This window comes from Pleurodeles waltl, chromosome 11, assembly GCF_031143425.1.
Source record: "Pleurodeles waltl isolate 20211129_DDA chromosome 11, aPleWal1.hap1.20221129, whole genome shotgun sequence".
In the NCBI taxonomy this organism is placed as follows: domain Eukaryota; kingdom Metazoa; phylum Chordata; class Amphibia; order Caudata; family Salamandridae; genus Pleurodeles; species Pleurodeles waltl.
The window spans coordinates 900,281,846-900,299,721 of NC_090450.1; the positions used below are offsets into that span (position 1 = coordinate 900,281,846).

At 47.5% G+C, this 17,876-nt stretch overlaps 1 protein-coding gene across 5 annotated transcripts in view; it reads left to right on the forward strand.

The window, feature by feature from the left end:
• Nucleotides 1-17,876, forward strand: part of HECTD4 (HECT domain E3 ubiquitin protein ligase 4) — a 1,724,100-nt gene that overhangs the window by 979,730 nt on the left and 726,494 nt on the right. For all 5 annotated transcript variants that reach the window (XR_011199486.1, XM_069214810.1, XM_069214812.1 and 2 more), the window contains exon 44: nt 11,977-12,092. Coding sequence is in view for 4 of the 5 variants with exons in the window: in XM_069214810.1 (XP_069070911.1) it covers nt 11,977-12,092 (116 nt within the window). In the remaining variant the exon portion in view is untranslated. The remainder of the gene's footprint in view (nt 1-11,976; nt 12,093-17,876) is intronic.

A 17,876-nucleotide genomic window follows, 5' to 3' on the forward strand; every position in this document is an offset into this window, starting at 1 on the left:
AACCAACACTACAGGGAGGACTCCCAGGTGACTGCAACCTCGTGAGTAACCTGAGACGACCCCCCTGAGCCCCCACAGCGGCGCATGCAGAGGATCCAGAGGCTCCCCCTGACCGCGACTGCCTGGAACAAAGAACCCATTGCCTGGACCAAGCACTGCACCTGTAGCCCCCAGGACCAGAAGGAACCGAACTCCAGTGCAGGAGTGACCATCAGGCGACCCTCTGCCTAGCCCAGTCGGTGGCTGGTCCGGGAAGCCCCCCTGTGCCCTGCCTGCACCCCTAGAGTGACCCCCCCCACCCCTGGTCCCTCCATTGATTCCTTTTGAAAACCCGACGCCTGCTAAGCACACTGCACCTGGCCGCTTATGCCTACTTATGTCCCCCGCAGTGCTCTACAAAACCCCCCTGGTCTGCCCTCCGAAGACGCAGGTACTTACCTGTTGGCAGACTGGAACCGGAGCACCCCTGTCCTCCATAGGCGCCTATGTGTTTTGGACCCTCCTTTGACCTCTGCACCTGACCGGCCCTGTGTTGCTGGTGCGGTGACTTTAGGGTTGCCTTGAACCCCCAACGGTGGGCTGCCTATGCCCAGGAACTTGAACTTGTAAGTGCCTTACTTACCTGAAAAACTAACCAATACTTACCTCCCCCAGGAACAGTTGATTTTTGCACTGTGTCCACCTTTAAAACAGCGTATTGCCATTTTAACTAAAGCTGTGTACGTTACTGCTCTAATTCAAAGTTCCTTACTTACCTGTGTGGAGTACCTTGCATTTTATGTATTTACTTCAAATCTTGTGGTTCTAAAATAAATTAAGAAAATATATTTTCCTATATAAAGTCTATTGGCCTGGGGTTAAGTCTTTGAGTGTGTTCCTCATTTATTGCCTGTGTGTGTACAACAAATGCTTAACACTATCTCTGATAAGCCTACTGCTCGACCACACTACCACAAAATAGAGCATTAGAATTATCTAATTTTGCCTCTATCTTACCTCTAAGGGGAACCCTTGGACTCTATGCACACTATCTCTCACTTTGAGATAGTATATACAGAACCAACTTCCTACAGGGAGTGCTTCATGATTTCACTTTTTTATTCTCTGGGTACCTGCCCCTACAGACCAAGTTTCTTCTGCTGAGCCAGCATGTGGACAGCGCCTTATCTGTTCCTTCGCAGAGTGCGTTGTGAGCACTGTTGCCCGGCCCTTTGTTGGAAAGGCAAAAGCCGTGGTGCGATGACCATCGTCATAGCAGCCCCCCCAGTGCGTCCCCAGAGCATGAGAGGAAGTCGCCATGACGGGGCTGTGCTGAAGTGCCTCCAACACAGAGGAACGACACGGCCGCCTCACTGAGAGGCCCCCTCAGGGGGACCCCACTTGCTGGAGCAGCATGACACCTGGAGTCCACACCGCGAGATCCCCCTTAGCGAGGTCCTTCACCAGTGCTGAGACAGCAGAAGTCAATATTGCTCCTGAGCGAGGCTGGGTGAAATGCTGACTGACCACGTGTTGTTCCAGAGGGTTATTGTACTACTGGCTGTGGTGAAGGGAGCCCAGCTGCACTAGGCTCAGCAGTTGCACTGTGGCACACTGGCAGCTGACCTGTGACCCTACGTGCGGGGAGTCTGGGAGAGGTCTTCCCACTCATATCTGCAATGTGTGCGTGTCCAGGCACTAGTGCTCTGGTGTGCAATTGGGTCATGCTGATCAATGCCTTGCAGGGCTCAGGGCCTTCGCACCACAGAACTTTCTTCATTCTACGAATAGGTACTGAAGGGCTCCTGCTACCTACATCTGGGATACAGATACTCGTTTTACAAATGACATGAAAATCTACCATGTAGTACCTAGAAGGAGCTCAGGTATCCTGTCACCCTGTTTATATCCATGGTGATTTGTGTACTTCACAGTGCAAGAATCTTACATAAAATATTGTTTTGGTTTAGATACTTCAGTCTGTATCAATTCATGCCTTAGACACTCACTAATGTTAAGATGCACATCATGTTGGTTATCACCTTATCAATGTGATAGAGGCCACTTCAGCCCTGATATGATGGCTCCAGTAATCATGATCTATTTAATTTGGCCTATGATATATATATATGTTCGATGGCCTGTTTAGTTGCAGATACACATGCTGTGCACTGTTCCTGCCATCTAGTGTTGGGCTCAGAGTGTTACAAGTTGTTTTTCTTCGAAGAAGTCTTTTTGAGTCACAGGACTCCTCCCTTTCGGCTCCATTGCGCATGGGCATCGACTCCATCTTAGATTGTTTTCTGTCCGCCATCGGGTTCGGACGTGTTCCTCTTCGCTCTGTATTTCGAATCTGGAAAGTTAGCTAAGTATCGAAAATTCGTTGGTATTGTTCTCGTTCGGTACCGGTTTAGTTCTAGGGTATCGGCACTGACATCAAGACCTCTTCGGCGGCCCTTCGGGCTTCCACTTTTCATCGAGGCCGGGTCGGCCGGACCACACCCGTCGTCCAAGTCTAATGGACCGGACCCCCTTCCGTTTCTGTCCTAAGTGTCACGCAAATTACCCTTATACAGACCAGCACCAGGTCTGTAACCTGTGTTTGTCGCCCGAACACAGAGAGGATACTTGTGAAGCTTGCCGAGTGTTTCGATTGAAGAAAACCTTGAGAGATCGACGCGCAAGAAGACTACAAATGGCGTTAAAGCCGAAACAAGATCTCGACGTCGAGGAGGAAGAAAGACTTTCCATCCAAGAAACGGACTCGGATGAATCCGACGGTGAACGACCCTCAACAGTGTAACAAACTGTGAGTAAACCTGCCCTGTCCAACCCACGGAAGGGAAGGTGACCAGATTACATCGGCACCGAAAAAGGCCAGAGAGTTTCCGAAGACTTCCGACTCCGGTCGAGATTCCGGCACCGAAAAATTTCAGCATTGAGTTGTCGAATCAAGCAAGCCCCGAAAGAGCTCCTCGGAACCAAAAAAGACAATTACATTAGGAATTTCGGTACTGAAAAAACCGGCTTCGGAGCCGAAACGATCATCATACACTGAGGAGCAAGGGCTTTCTATGCAACTCAAAGAAAGGCGTAGATTTGAGCAAGATCTGGATGTAGAAGAACCTGATCAAACGCAACAAAGGTTACAAATCCAGAAGGACACAGGGAAGATACAGACCATCCCTCCACTCAAATCTAAAAGAAAACTAGCCTTTCAAGAATCAGAAATGCAACCAAAGGCCAAAGTGGTTAGGGACAAGTCACCACCACCACAGGTCTCACCACAACCATCCCCACTGCATTCACCACACTTGTCACCAGTGGATACACGATAACACAGTCACCCACACATACTGGGATGCATGGGATCTATACGATCCACCTATATCGGACAACAACCCAGAGTGTTATCCAACCAAGCCTTCACCCCCAGAGGACAGTACAGCATATACGCAAGTACTAGCCAGGGCAGCTACGTTCCACAATGTAACAACGCACTCTGAACCAGTGGAGGATGAGTTCCTTTTCAACACTCTGGCATCCACCCACGCATCATATCAAAGCCTGCCAATGCTACCAGGCATGCTCAAGCACGCACAACAGGTCTTCCAAGAGCCTGTAAAGGGAAGAGCTATCAAGCCGAGGGTCGAAAAGAAATATAAACCACCCCCGACAGACCCAGTGTTTATAACGCAACAGCTTACCCCGGACTCAGTGGTTGTGGGAGCTGCGAGAAAAAGAGCGAACTCACAATCATCAGGGGATGCCCCACCACTTGAGAAAGAGAGTCGAAAGTTCGACGCAGCGGGCAAGAGAGTGGCATCACAAGCAGCCAATCAATGGCGAATTGCAAATTCGCAAGTCCTACTTGCATGCTACGACAGGGCACACTGGGACGAGATGCAAGACGTCATCCAGCACTTGCCCAAGGAACACCAAAACCGTGCCCAGCAAGTAGTTGAAGAGGGACAGGACATATCAAACAATCAGATAAGGTCTGCATTAGACTCTGCAGATATAGCAGCACGAACTGTCAACACAGCTATAACCATTCGAAGACATGCATGGCTGCGAAGTTCTGGATTCAAACCAGAAATACAACAAGCGGTACTAAATATGCTGTTTAACCAACATCAATTGTTTGGGCCGGAAGTCGATACCGCGATCGAGAAGATGAAAAAAGACAGACACGGCCAAAGCCATGGGTGCGCGCTACTCCCCACAATTCAGAGGCACTTTTAGGAAACCATAATTTAGAGGGGGGTTTCAGCAACAGACATCTGAACCATCCACCTCCCAAACAAAACCCACATACCAGTCACAATACCAACGGGGGGGGGGTTTCGTGGTTCCTATAGAGGACAATTCCCAAGAGGAAGAGGGAAATTCCAGCCCGCCAAACCAAGCCCTAGCAAGCAGTGACTTCAATGTCACACTACCCCAACACTTGTCACCAGTGGGGGGGAGGCTAACCAAATACTACCACAATTGGACACATATTACCACAGACACGTGGGTCCTATCAATTATCCAACATGGTTATTGCATAGAATTCACAACATTTCCTCCAGATGTGCCACCAAAACCGCACAAATTGTCTCCATAACACTTAGACCTATTACATATAGATGTCCAAGCACTGCTACAAAAACAAGCAATAGAGCTAGTACCCTATCACCAAAAAGGAACAGGCGTTTACTCCCTGTATTTCCTTATTCCAAAAAAGGACAAAACATTAAGGCCTTTCTTAGATCTCAGAACACTGAATCTCTTCATCAAATCAGATCATTTCCACATGGTAACACTTCAGGACGTAGTTCCCTTACTAAAAAAAGGGAAATACATGACAACACTGGATCTCAAGGATGCGTATTTCCACATACCCATCCATCCATCTCACAGGAAATACCGAAGGTTTGTAATACAAGGCAAACATTATCAATTCAAAGTGCTACCGTTCGGAATAACAACAGCCCCCAGAGTATTTACAAAATGCCTAGCCGTAGTAGCAGCTCATATAAGGAGACAGCACATGCACGTGTTCCCATATTTGGATGATTGGCTAATAAAAGCCAACACTCAGCAACAATGTCAATTTCAAACGCAATACGTCATAGATACTCTACACAAACTAGGGTTTTCTATAAATTACCAAAAATCACATCTACAACCATCCCAAATACAACGATACTTGGGAGCAACACTCAACACACAAAGAGCAATTGCCACTCCAAGTCCACAAAGAGTTCAGTCGTTCCGAATTGTAAGATCAAGCATGCAACCAAACCAAAAATACACAGTAAGGTTTGTGATGAAACTACTAGGCACGATGTCCTCATGCATAGCTAGACTACACATGCGGCCCTTACAGCAGTGCCTAGCAAAACAATGGACACAGGCACAGGGTCATCTCCAAGATCTAGTGTTGATAGACCACCAAACACACTCTTCGCTTCAATGGTGGAACCCTGTAAATTTAAACAAAGATCGGCCTTTTCAAGACCTAGTGCCTCATGCCATTAACACAACAGACGCTTCCATGGTTGGGTGGGGAGCACACCTTAACAATCACAGCATACAAGGTCAATGGGACAATCAACAAAAACTATGTCACATAAATCACTTGGAACTGCTAGCGGTATTTCTAGCATTAAAAGCGTTTCAACCACTGCTAGCCCACAAACACATTCTTGTCAAGACAGACAATATGACAACAATGTATTATCTAAACAAACGGGGGGCGCACTCGTCACAGCTGTGTCTCTTAGCACAAAAAATTTGGCATTGGACAATTCACAACAACATTCGCCTGATAGTACAATACATACCAGGCATTCAAAATCAGCTAGCCGACAATCTCAGTCGAGATCAACAGCAAACTCACGAATGGGAAATACATCCCCAGATTCTACAAGATCACTTGTACCACTGGGGGACACCAAACATAGATCTATTTGCAACAAAAGAAAACGCGAAATGCCAAAACTTCGCGTCCAGGTACCCACACCCTCAGTCCAAGGGCAATGCTCTATGGATCAGCTGGTCAGGGATATTCGCTTACACTTTTCCCCCTCTTAGTCTTAGAATTTGGATATTTAAACCTTTCAAAAGAGTGTATGGAGGTCATTAAACAAGCAAGAAAACCCACAACAAGACATTGTTACGCGAACAAATGGAAAGGATTTGTTTGCTACTGCCAGGCTAACCAAATTATGCCACTAGAAGCCTCCACACAACATTGTAAGTTATTTACTACACTTAAAAAAGTCAAATCTAGCTTTTTCTTCCATAAAAATCCATCTCACTGCAATATCTGCTTATCTGCAGATTAAACATACAAAATCGATTTTTAGAATCCCAGTTATTAAAGCCTTTATGGAAGGACTAAAAAGAATCATACCCCCAAGGACACCACCAGTACATTCGTATAATCTTAATATTGTATTAACACGACTCATGGGCCCACCATTTGAACCCATGCATTCTTGTCAAATACAATTTCTAACTTGGAAAGTAGCCTTTCTAATAGCCATCACATCACTTCGAAGAGTTAGTGAAATACAGGCGTTTACTATTCAAGAACCCTTTATACAAATACATAAACATAAAGTGGTTCTCCATACAAATCCAAAATTTTTACCAAAAGTCATATCACCATTTCATCTAAACCAAACTGTGGAACTCCCAGTCTTCTTTCCACAACCAGACTCAGTAGCTGAACGGGCATTGCATACATTAGACATAAAAATAGGGTTAATGTATTACATTGACAGAACAAAACAATTTCAATTGTTTGTAGCTTTCCAAAAACCTCATGCAGGTAACCCTATATCCAAACAGTGCATTGCCAGATGGATAGTTAAATGCATTCAAACCTGTTACATTAAAGCTAAAAGAGAATTACCCATTACACCAAGGGCACACCCCACTAGAAAAAAAAGGCGCCACAATGGCTTTTCTTGGTAATATACCAATGACAGAAATTTGTAAGGCAGCCACCTGGTCTACGCCCCATACATTCACTAAGCATTACTGTGTAGATGTGTTAGCAACGCAGCAAGCCACAGTAGGACAGGCTGTATTAAGAAAATTATTTCAGACAACTTCAACTCCTACAGGCTGACCACCGCTTTTGGGGAGATTACTGCTTTGTAGTCTATGCACAGCATGTGTATCTGCAGCTACACATGCCATCGAACGGAAAATGTCACTTACCCAGTGTACATCTGTTCATGGCATGATATGCTGCAGATTCACATGCGCCCTCCCGCCTCCTCTGGATCCTGTAGCCGTTTTAGTTCCATGTAAATTGTAAATATGTAAATAAATAATCTTTTACTACACACTATGTACATACATTTCTACTCCATTGCATGGGCACATCTAGTATATTCACAACTCCTACCTCACCCTCTGCGGGGAAAATAATCTAAGATGGAGTTGACGCCCATGCGCAATGGAGCCGAAAGGGAGGAGTCCCTCGGTCTCGTGACTCGAAAAGACTTCTTCGAAGAAAAACAACTTGTAACACTCCGAGCCCAACACTAGATGGCAGGATAATGCACAGCATGTGAATCTGCAGCGTCTCATGCCACGAACAGATGTACACTGGGTAAGTGACATTTTCCGTACTATTACATATAAGTAGGAAGCTGGCTCTGTATATACTATATCAAAGTAAGATATAGTGTGCACAGAGTCCAGGGGTTCCCCAGAGGTTAAAGTAGATAATACTAATGCTCTCTTTTGTGGTAGTGTGGTCGAGCAGTTAGGCTTATCAGAGGGAAGTGCAAAAATATATTTTCCTAATTTATTTTTAGAACCACAAGATTCATTTTGCAGGTAAGTACTTCAATAGTTTCGTATTTCAAACCTGTATCAACAGTAATTTGTTTGAAATCGGTAAGTTACACAGTTTTTGAATTATTGGCAATAATCTGTTTTAAAAATGGGCACAGTGCAATTTTTAGAAACAGTTCCTGGGGGAAGAAATGTTAGATCCTTTTACAGGTAAGTACAACACTTACAGTTTCAGTCTCCGGGTTTTTGGAGGTCCACCGGTTGGGGGTTCAAGTTAACCCCAAACACCCACCACTAGCAACACGGGGCCAGCCAGGTGCAGAGGTCAAAGATGAGCAATTTTAAAGTAGATTCCAATGGAGAAGGGGTACGCGGAACCAGGCCTGCCTGCAGGTACGTACCCACGGCTCAGAGGGCAGACGAGGGGTGGGGGTTTAAAAGAGCACTGGAGGGGCCACAAGTAGGCACCAAACACGCTTACCCAGCGGCACAGGGACGGCCGGGTACAGGGTGCAAACAGGACGTCGGGCTTCCATTGCTGGTCTGTGAAGAGACCTGGGGGTCATTCAGAGGCTGCAGGCAAGGTCCAGGGGGGTGTCTCGGGCACACCACCAGATAGACAGGGAGGAGGGCCGCCTGCTGAAAGTTGCTGCACCCGAGGTTGGTTCTCCAAGGCCTGAGAGCTGTGGCTGCAGTGTGTCTTTAGGCGTCGGAAATCTTTGTCCGTAGCTTCGCTGTCAGGGGAGGCCTTGGGATTCCCTGTGCAGGCGGCGTCGTGGAGGAGGTAGAGAGGTCAAACCATGGTGGGCACTTGCTCCCAATCACCTGGGGACCTTCTTTAGCTGGGTGGACCACCTGGACACGGGACGTGGGCATCGGGTGCACAGGGGTTAGGACTGAAGCATCCAAATTGAGGTGGGAGTCCTTGGTTGTAGATTTTCTTAGACAGAGCTGCTGTCCTCTGGAGTTCTTGGTCCTTTTGGGTGCAGGGCAGTCCTCTTGAGTTGGCAGAGGTCGCTGGTCTTTTGCAGGTTCTTTGAAGCAGGAGACAGGCCAGTAGGGCTGGGGCCAAAGCAGTTGTTGTCTTCCTTCTTCTCTTCTGGGGGTTTCCGCTAAGTAGTCCTCCTTCTTCTTGTCAGGTCACCAGGAATCTGGTGAGCTGGGTTCAGGGGAGCCCTTAAATACAAGATTTAGGGGCGTTACAGGGATCAGAGGGCAGTAGCCAATGGCTACACCCTCCTTGTGTCCACTCCCTTTGGGGAGGGGAGCACATTCCTATCCCAATTGGTCTCTGTCCTCCAAACCAAGATGGAGGAATTTGCAGAGAAGGAGTCACTTCAGCTCTGGAGACCTTAGGGGTAGTCCCAGCTGAAGTGGTCACTTCTCCTTGTTTTTTGTAAGTTTCCCGCCAAACCTGCTACCAGAAGTGGGGCTTTGTCCAGGGGGCAGGCATCTCCACTAGCTGGAGTGCCCTGGGCTCTGTAACATGAGGCCTGAGACTTTGAAGCTCACCGCCAGGTCTTACAGTTCCTGCAGGGGGGAGGTGTGAAGCACCTTCACACAGAGTAGGCTTTGTTTCTGGCCTCAGAGAGCACAAAGGCCCTCACCCCATGGGGTCAGAAACTTGTCTTTTAGTGTCAGGCTGGCACAGACCAGTCAGTCCTACACTAGAGGATTGGGTAGAATACAGGGGGACATCTCTAAAATGCCCTCTGTGTGCATTTTTTTAAAATAAATCCCACGTTGGCATATGTGGGGTTCATTGTGCTGAGAAGTTTGATACCAAACTTCACAGTATTCAGTGAAGCCATTATGGAACTATCAAGTTTGTAATGACAAACTCCCAGACAAAATACTTAATATGGCCACACTGCACTTACAATGTTTAAGAATGGACTTAGACACTGTAGGGGCATATTGCTCCTGCAGCTACGCCCTCACCTGTGATATGGTGCAGCCTGTCTTTGGGCTTGAAGGCCTGCTAGAGGGGTGACTTACCTATGCCACAGGCAGTATTTTGTGGACATGGCACCCTGAGGGGGATGCCATGTCGACTTTGCCTTTTTCTCCCCACCCAACACACACACAATCTGCAATGGCAGTGTTCATGTGTTAGGTGAGGGGTACCTTAGGGTGGCACAACACATGCTGCGCCCTTAGGGATCCTCCCTGTTAACCGTGCCCTTGGTACCACTGGTACCTTTTACAAGGGACTTATCTGTGTGCCATAGGTGTGTCAATTGTGGAAACAATGGTACATTTTTAGGGAAAGAACACTGGTGCTGGGGACTGGTTAGCAGGATCCCAGCACACTCTTTCAACTCAGTGTTGAGCAAACACTTTACACGTGACCTCTGGGGATAAGCCTGACTGCTCTGTGCCAGTTACCAGGGGGTGAGCACAGGTTATCTTTGTTGTGTAACTTATTTGTCCTGACTAGAGTCAGGCATACCCTAGCCATCCAGAAACCCCATTTTTAATCGTTTTTATTTTATGTCAAGGTAAGCCAACAAACCTTTGATGTGGTAGAATGGGAGGGTATGTTTAGGTTTATGGTTACATAAAAGTTGATTTATCTGCCAGGAAAATATGGGAGAGTCTTAAGGATTATAATTGGATTTACCTTGGAAGCTACCATTGATTAACAGTAGCATGTAGTGAATAAAGTGAAGAGCACTGTCATTGGAAGGAGGGGGCAAACAGATGGAATTGCCTTCCTGGAAGAAAGGAAAAAAAATATAATAAAACAGCGAGTCTTGAGACCTATCACCCTAGAATATAAAGTGTCTCCAGCAAAAAGTTCAGCAGTAGTGATATGTGGCAGTTGTTTATTGCACTATTGTGTTGTAAATTGGCAAACAATGGTTGTGATGCCAGTTGCAAGATCCTTAGCTATCGTTTTATCTTAGCCTGCCATGAAATCCACGCAGACTTTTTTACACTTTGACCTTGATCACATATTGTTCTTTTGAGTATTTTGGGACTAATCTAGCCTAGTAGTCAGAAAAGCTGGCCAATGTCGAGCCCCAAAGCAGTCAATTATTGTCAAAGAAGGGATTGAGTGCCTAGACTTAAGTTGCCAATTGGAAAAATCAGAAATGACTCAACCATTTTCACACAGCACCACCTTTAGTTGACAGCAACAATCCTCTTTCAGTTCCCTGCTGTAAAGTATCACACACAGGATCCATGGGTTACTACTGTGTGCCCTCTCTGTTTCAATAGAGCTGCTGATAGTAATCTGTATTATCACAGAGAAGAGGCGCTTTGAGTTCCTTTGGTAGTTGTCAGTCAGTGGTTCAAAACATGTTGGAAAGTACTCACCACAAATATGTGCCAGTGACCTAATGAGAAGTGATCTTGGCCAGTGGGCATGAATGTCATGCATATTGAAAGGATTTGTCTCCCTATTAACTACAGATGCAGGAGAGACAGACAGGACATGGCCTGGCGGTCCTATATCACTAAGTGATTGTCTTTAACATTATCAGTTATAGAGCTTAAGTTACCAAATCCACGGTTTCTAAGCTTTGTGTTTCTTCTGTTATTGCCTGTCCTTTTGTTGATTGTTGGGGGGTTTCAAATTTTCTGTGACTTCCTGCCCAGCTTTTTTTATTTGTATTTTTTACTTCATTAGTTCTCATTAGACATGCTACCCAAAAGTCCCAGAAGTATTACTTGATAAAATATATTACTTACAGATGTTTACTCAGTGAACCCCTACTTATTCCACATGGATATTCAATTATGCCAATTAAATGGTGGCTGGGATCCAAATTTCGAATCCTGTTTTCACCTATCTTTCATTTGTTATCAATAGTCAAGTGATCTTCACTCCTCTATACAAGTGAGAAATATTTTATCGGAGCTATTGCAAAAATTATTTTTAAACTGTAATCTTTCTGTACCCTTGGTCTAGGTTTGAAAATGCCTGGGGCTGCTTAATATTTAATCATCAGTTGTATTAATTGGGTGTGTTTTTGAAGGCCTTGTCCAGCGTAGGTTAGTGGAGGGTTGTATTTTTCTTTAAATATGTTAGGATATAACACTGTTCATACATAAATATGTTTGTGGTGGCACAGATGACAAATGTTCATACATGTGTGAACTAGTTTTTGATTAATTTAATAGTCGATTTAATAATGCATTGAGTATCTTGAGCAGTTTTAAAATGTTCATATTTTTTAATTGAAGGGCATGTCTTGTCATGGCTCAGCTTTTAGAAGACAGCCTTTTTTGTGAAGAATTCATACAACAGTGCCCTGCTGCAGTGGAAGTGTTGAATTTGGTAGCCCAGGAGTGCAGTCCTGGTACGTAATGATTCACATCCATTTATTTTAATTGACCTAAAACATTTCAAATTGCGGCAAATGTGGACGGGTGCATATGTTTATCATTTTGGTAAATCAAATGCGCTGTATGTAATAATGCTATTTACTAAGGAAATTTACTGATATGTGTGCAGCCAGTGAAGAGTACAAGGTTAAACTTAACACATGAATGTGACAGTCTGTGTTAATTGTTGTGTTCCCTTGTTGTAAGATGTAGAAGTAAGCAGAAAAAACACTGATTGGAATGGCTAGAATATTATGAACCACTGCTGTCTTACGCCACCCTGGGGACCCCTCACTCAGCACATGCACACTGCCTCACAGCTTGTCTGTGCTGGTGGGGAGAAAAAGACTAAGTCGACTTGGCACTCCCCTCAGAATGCCATGCCAACCTCACACTGCCTGTGGCAAAGGTAAGTCACCCCTTCTAAGGAAATGCCTCCTTGGCATGGTTACCCCCTAACTTTTTGCCTTTGCTGATGCTAAGTTTTGATTGAAAGTGTGCTGGGGCCCTGCTCACCAGGCCCCAGCACCAGTGTTATTTGCCTAAACTGTACATTTGCTTCCACAATTGGCACAACCCTGGCACTCAGATAAGTCCCCTGTAACTGGTACCCCTTGTACCAAGGGCCCTGATGCCAGGGAAGGTCTCTAAGGGCTACAGCATGTCTTATGCCACCCTGGGGACCCCTCACTCACCACATGCACACTGCCTCACAGCTTGTGTGTGCTCATGCACCTGTGGTATAGTGCACCCTGCCTTAGGGCTGTAAGGCCTGCTAGAGGGGTGTCTTAACTATGCCACAGGCGGTGTGAGGTTGGCATGGCACTCTGAGGGGAGTGCCATGTCGACTTAGTCTTTTTCTCCCCACCAGCACACACAAGCTGAGAGGCAGTGTGCATGTGCTGAGTGAGGGGTCTCTAAGGTGGCATAAGACATGCTGCAGCCCTTAGAGACCTTCCCTGGCATCAGGGCCCTTGGTACTAGCGGTACCAGTTACAAGGGACTTACCTGGGTGCCAGGGTTGTGCCAATCGTGGATACAGAAGTACAGATTTAGGGAAAGAACACTGGTGGTGGGGCCTGGTTAGCAGGGTCCCAGCACACTTTCAAATCATAACTTAGCATCAACAAAGGCAAAAAGTCAGGGGGTAACCATGCCAAGGAGGCATTTCCTTGCATCATCAAAGGCAAAAAGTCAGGGGGTAACCATGCCAAGGAGGCATTTCCTTACACACACTTTCTGATGGATACAAACTAACTGTGGATTCTTCACCTTATGAATTCGTCCTTGCGCCAGCATCCGATGGAAAGTCTTCTTCCCAGCTCTCTATGTCGACGAGGACGTCACAATGGCATGGCTCCACGTGACTCAGTCTGACGTCACCATGCCAATAAGAGGTCCTCGCCGGCGTGCTGACGTCAGTTTCCTTTTTTCCGTGCCTTCGACGCTCAAATTTTTTTCCTGGCTAACTTTGGTTGGTGTATCTACTGTAGCTCTTGTTGTTACAATGTCTCCCACGAGGAAATCTGGGTTTAAGCCATGCAGAGAGTGCCGTGGTCGGATGTCGGTCACAGACCCACATGAAGATTGTCTTTCGTGCCTTAGCTCTTAGCATGACGTTGAGGAGTGCGTTGTGCCAGAGCATGAACCCTAAGGCATTGAAGGAGAGGGAGGCCAAGCTCTTTTTGGCAAAAGCTAAAAAGAGTCATAGAGGCCATAAGAGATCATCTTCCCACGCTTCTTCGAAGAAGCATAAGAAGCAGTGCCATCACGACTCAGCGCCGTTCGGCTCGGAGTCGTTCGAGGTCAAGGTCCCCATCTCGTTGGCACCATGATAAGTGGGAAGTGAGCCCGACGGGTCCGGAGGCTTCTCCGGCGCCGTCCGTCTATGAGGTGGCTCCTCATAGTCCTTGATTCTCTCCGACTCCACAGGAGTCGGATGGACAGCAACAGGACCAAGACCAGCAGTATCCTGCCTTCCCGGTGCCGGGAGCGGATCCGGCGGCATTTTTAAGTGTCATGTATGCGGTCTTTCAGACAATGGCCCCTGGTAGTGGTGCACTGGCTGGTCCCACGGGGCCATTGGCGTTTGCCGGTGCCGTTTATGCCGTTTTGCCCTGATGAAGGTACCGGGCCGACGCTGATGATTTCACCTCGTGGTGCTTTGTCTGTGGCGTCGCCAACTGGGCCCTTACCATCGCTGTGTCGGCCAGCGCCGATGACATCTCCCTGCCAGCCGGCTCCGGTGGAGGTGCCTTTGGAGTCCGTGCCGATGCCTGGTCCGAGTGATGGGTCTCGGAGTTGACCTTCCTCTCCAGTGCCTTGTCTGAATTTGAAGGTGGTGTCTTCGGCGTCAGCGAATTCAATGTTGACGCTGAGGTTGGAGTCGCGTTTGAGATCTCGCAGGAGGGCCTTGTGTCTCCTGGAAGAGGAGGAATACCGGAGACAGCTGGAGGAAGGTGAACTTGTCGAGCCCTTGGGAGAGTATGAGGGCTTGGAGTCGGCCGGTGGGCTGGATACTTCCCTGGAATGGGACTTATCTTTGCCAGGGGAGTTCACAGAAGAGGCGGCAACCTTTCACTCTGTGATTAAAAAGGCTGCAGACTTTTTGGAACTGCCTTTGGCTGCAGCGGAGATAAAGACCAACTTGTTAACTGAAGTGCTGCATTCCTCTACAACTTCTGCTGACCCTTTGCTGCCTTTCAATGAGGCGTTAACAGAACCCATCTTAGACCTGTGGAGAAAGCTGGTTTCATCTCCAGCGGTTAATAGAGCTGTGGCTAGGAGCAAAGAGGAGTGCCTGGTGATCCTGGGTTTTTGTCACGCCATCCAACCCCGGAGAGTCTGGTAGTTCAGGCCACTTGCTCCACAAGGTCTGCTCCTGAGTCTTACCCTGTGAACCCATCTGACAGGGAATCCAAGCGGATGGAGCAATATGCGAAAAAGACCTTTTCATCTTGCAGCATGGCTCTTAAGGCTGCGAACGCTACCTGTGTGGTGGGCAGGTATGTCCACACTCTCATGGATTCGGCAAAGGCTATGGTTGTAGATGTGCCTCAGGAGGTTCAGAGACCATTGGGTGTGCTCCTTTCTGATGCACAGGCGGCGGCAAGCAGATTATTCATTCTGGTTTGGACTCAGACGGCACGCTTGGCTAAGGTCTTCGGGTTTCTCAGCTGATGTGCAGAACACATTATTAGACTTGCCCTTTGATGGAGAAAGGCTGTTTGGCGAGAAAGCAGATTCTGCCCTGGAACGTTTTAAGGACAGCCTGGCCACGGCGAAGTCCTTAGGTTTACAAGCCACTTCTGCTACCCCTTTAAGATCCTTTTGCAGGTTTAGGGGTTCGATCGTGGGGCAGCTTTTCGAAGGCCCCAGTCTTCAGTCCAGCAGCCTGCCAATCCTCCATATCGATCCTTTAGAGGGCGGGGGAGAGATAGAGCTCAAGGGGCCACCCAGCAGCACCCTTCTGCAACCTCTTCCTCTGGAGGACAACAGCAAGGGAAGCAGTCCTAGTTTTCAATACTTTATCGACCATACCTCTCCTGTAGGGGGAAGGCTACGTACTTTTCTTCACATGTGGGAGTTGATTACATCAGACTCATGGGTACTGAATATTGTGAGAAAGGGATATGCTCTCCCTTTTCAGGAGTTTCCTCCTCCCATCCCTCCCCGTCCCTTGTTTTGTTCAGAAGACCATCTCCTGTTGTTGCTACAGGAGGTTCAGACCCTATTGTCAAAAGGTGCGGTGGAGTTGGTTCCAGAGCAGGAAAGGGGTCAGGGCTGTTATTCAAGGTATTTCCTGATCCCCAAGAAGGACGGTCGTTTGAGACGAATCCTGGACCTGAGGATTTTGATTGGTTCCTCAAGCAGAAGAAGTTCAAAATCCTGACTCTAGCGCAGGTACTTCTGGCGTTGGGCGAAGAGGATTGGATGGTGTCTGTCGACTTGCAAGATGCGTACTTTCATATCCCTCTACTCAAGTCGCACAGGAAGTATCTCCGGTTTGTGGTGTGATCGCAACACTACCAATGTGCGGTCCTTCCGTTTGGGCTTACTTCCGCACCTTGAGTCTTCACGAAGGTGATGGCGGTGGTCGCAGCAAGTCTCAGGAGGAAGGGAATAGCGGTATTCCCTTACCTGATTGGTTGATCAAAGCCAAGTCTCCAGAGCTCGTGCTACATCACCTGCAGATGACAACCCAGTTGTGGGCTTTTCGGTAAATGTGCCCAAATCTCACCTGGAGCCCTCTCAACGCCTCCTGTTCATAGGGGCAGTACTGGACACAACATTGAATCAAGCCTATCCTCTGCCTCAGCGGATTCAGGACATTCAGGCGTTGATTCTAATGTTTCGAAATGGAGCGGTTGTTCCGGTCCTCAAGTTCTTACGCCTGCTCAGTCTCTTTGATTCTTGCATTCTGTTGGTCACTCATTCGCGCTGGCATATGAGGGCTCTTCAGTGGTTCCTCTGCTGCCAGTGGTCTCAACACAGAGGAGATCTCGAGGAATCGGTAAAGATCTCCAGGGATGCTGCAGCGGATCTCCAGTGGAGGGCTGTGGACGGCAATCTTTCTCGAGAAAGGCCGTTTTTGCTACCACCACCAGTGACAACGGTTATAACGGATGCTTCCACTCTAGGGTGGGGACCTCATCTGGGGTACCTGGAGATCAAAGGTCATTGGTCTCCAGCAGAACAGATGTTTCACATCAATCTGTTAGAATTGCGGGCGATACGTCTGGCTCTCAAGGCCTTCCTCCCTTCCCTTCGCGGTCGGTCGGTTCAAGTCCTGACAGACAACACGACCTTGATGTGGTACATCAACAAGCAGGGAGGAGTAGGGTCGTACCGTCTCTGCAGAGAGGCTCTGCGGCTCTGGTCCTGGGCTCAGGACCATCAGATTTGCTTGATGGCAAATCATTTGGCCGGAGTCTTGAATGTACGTGCGGACAGTTTCAGTCGGCACTTCTCAGCCGATCATGAGTGGTGTCTCCATCCAGACCTGGTCCTTTACATCTTTCAGATGTGGGGATCTCCTCAGGCAGATCTGTTTGCCACTAAGGAGAACGCGCACTACCCGACATTCTGCAGCCTCCAGTATCCGGTGCAAGGAGCATTGGGTGACGCGTTTCAGATGTCCTGGTATGGCCAGTTGTTTTATGCGTTTCCCCCCATACCCTTGATTCCTCGGGTTCTGAGGAAGATTCGCCAAGACCGGGCCCAAGTCATCTTAATAGCTCCATATTGGCCAAGAAGGGTGTGGTACACAGACCTTCTACAACTCTCACTGTGCCCACCGCTCCGTCTCCCTCACAGGGTTGACCTCCTCTCGCAGTTGCAAGGGCAGGTTCTACACCCTCACCGCCAGAGCCTGCACCTTCATGCCTGGAGATTGAACAGGGCAACCCGAGTTCCTTTTCTCTCCCACCAGATGTAGTGGATGTTATCTTATCGGCCAGGCGACACTCCACTAAGACCATTTATGGCGGTAGGTGTGCACAATTTGTAGTTTGGTGTGGAGAGAGACAGATTGATCCCTTGAGGGCCCACCTTTCTGACATTTTATTATTCACTTTAGAACTAGCAAAGAATGGTTGTACAGTGGCTACAGTTAAGAGTTATTTGTCTGCCCTATCAGCTTTTCTTTGCCTCCCGGATCAGCCCTCTCTGTTTAAGTCAACTATTGTAAATAGGTTTCTAAAGGGTTTGCTTAATGTGTTTCCACCCACACCTTTTCTTATGCCTCAGTGGGATCTAAA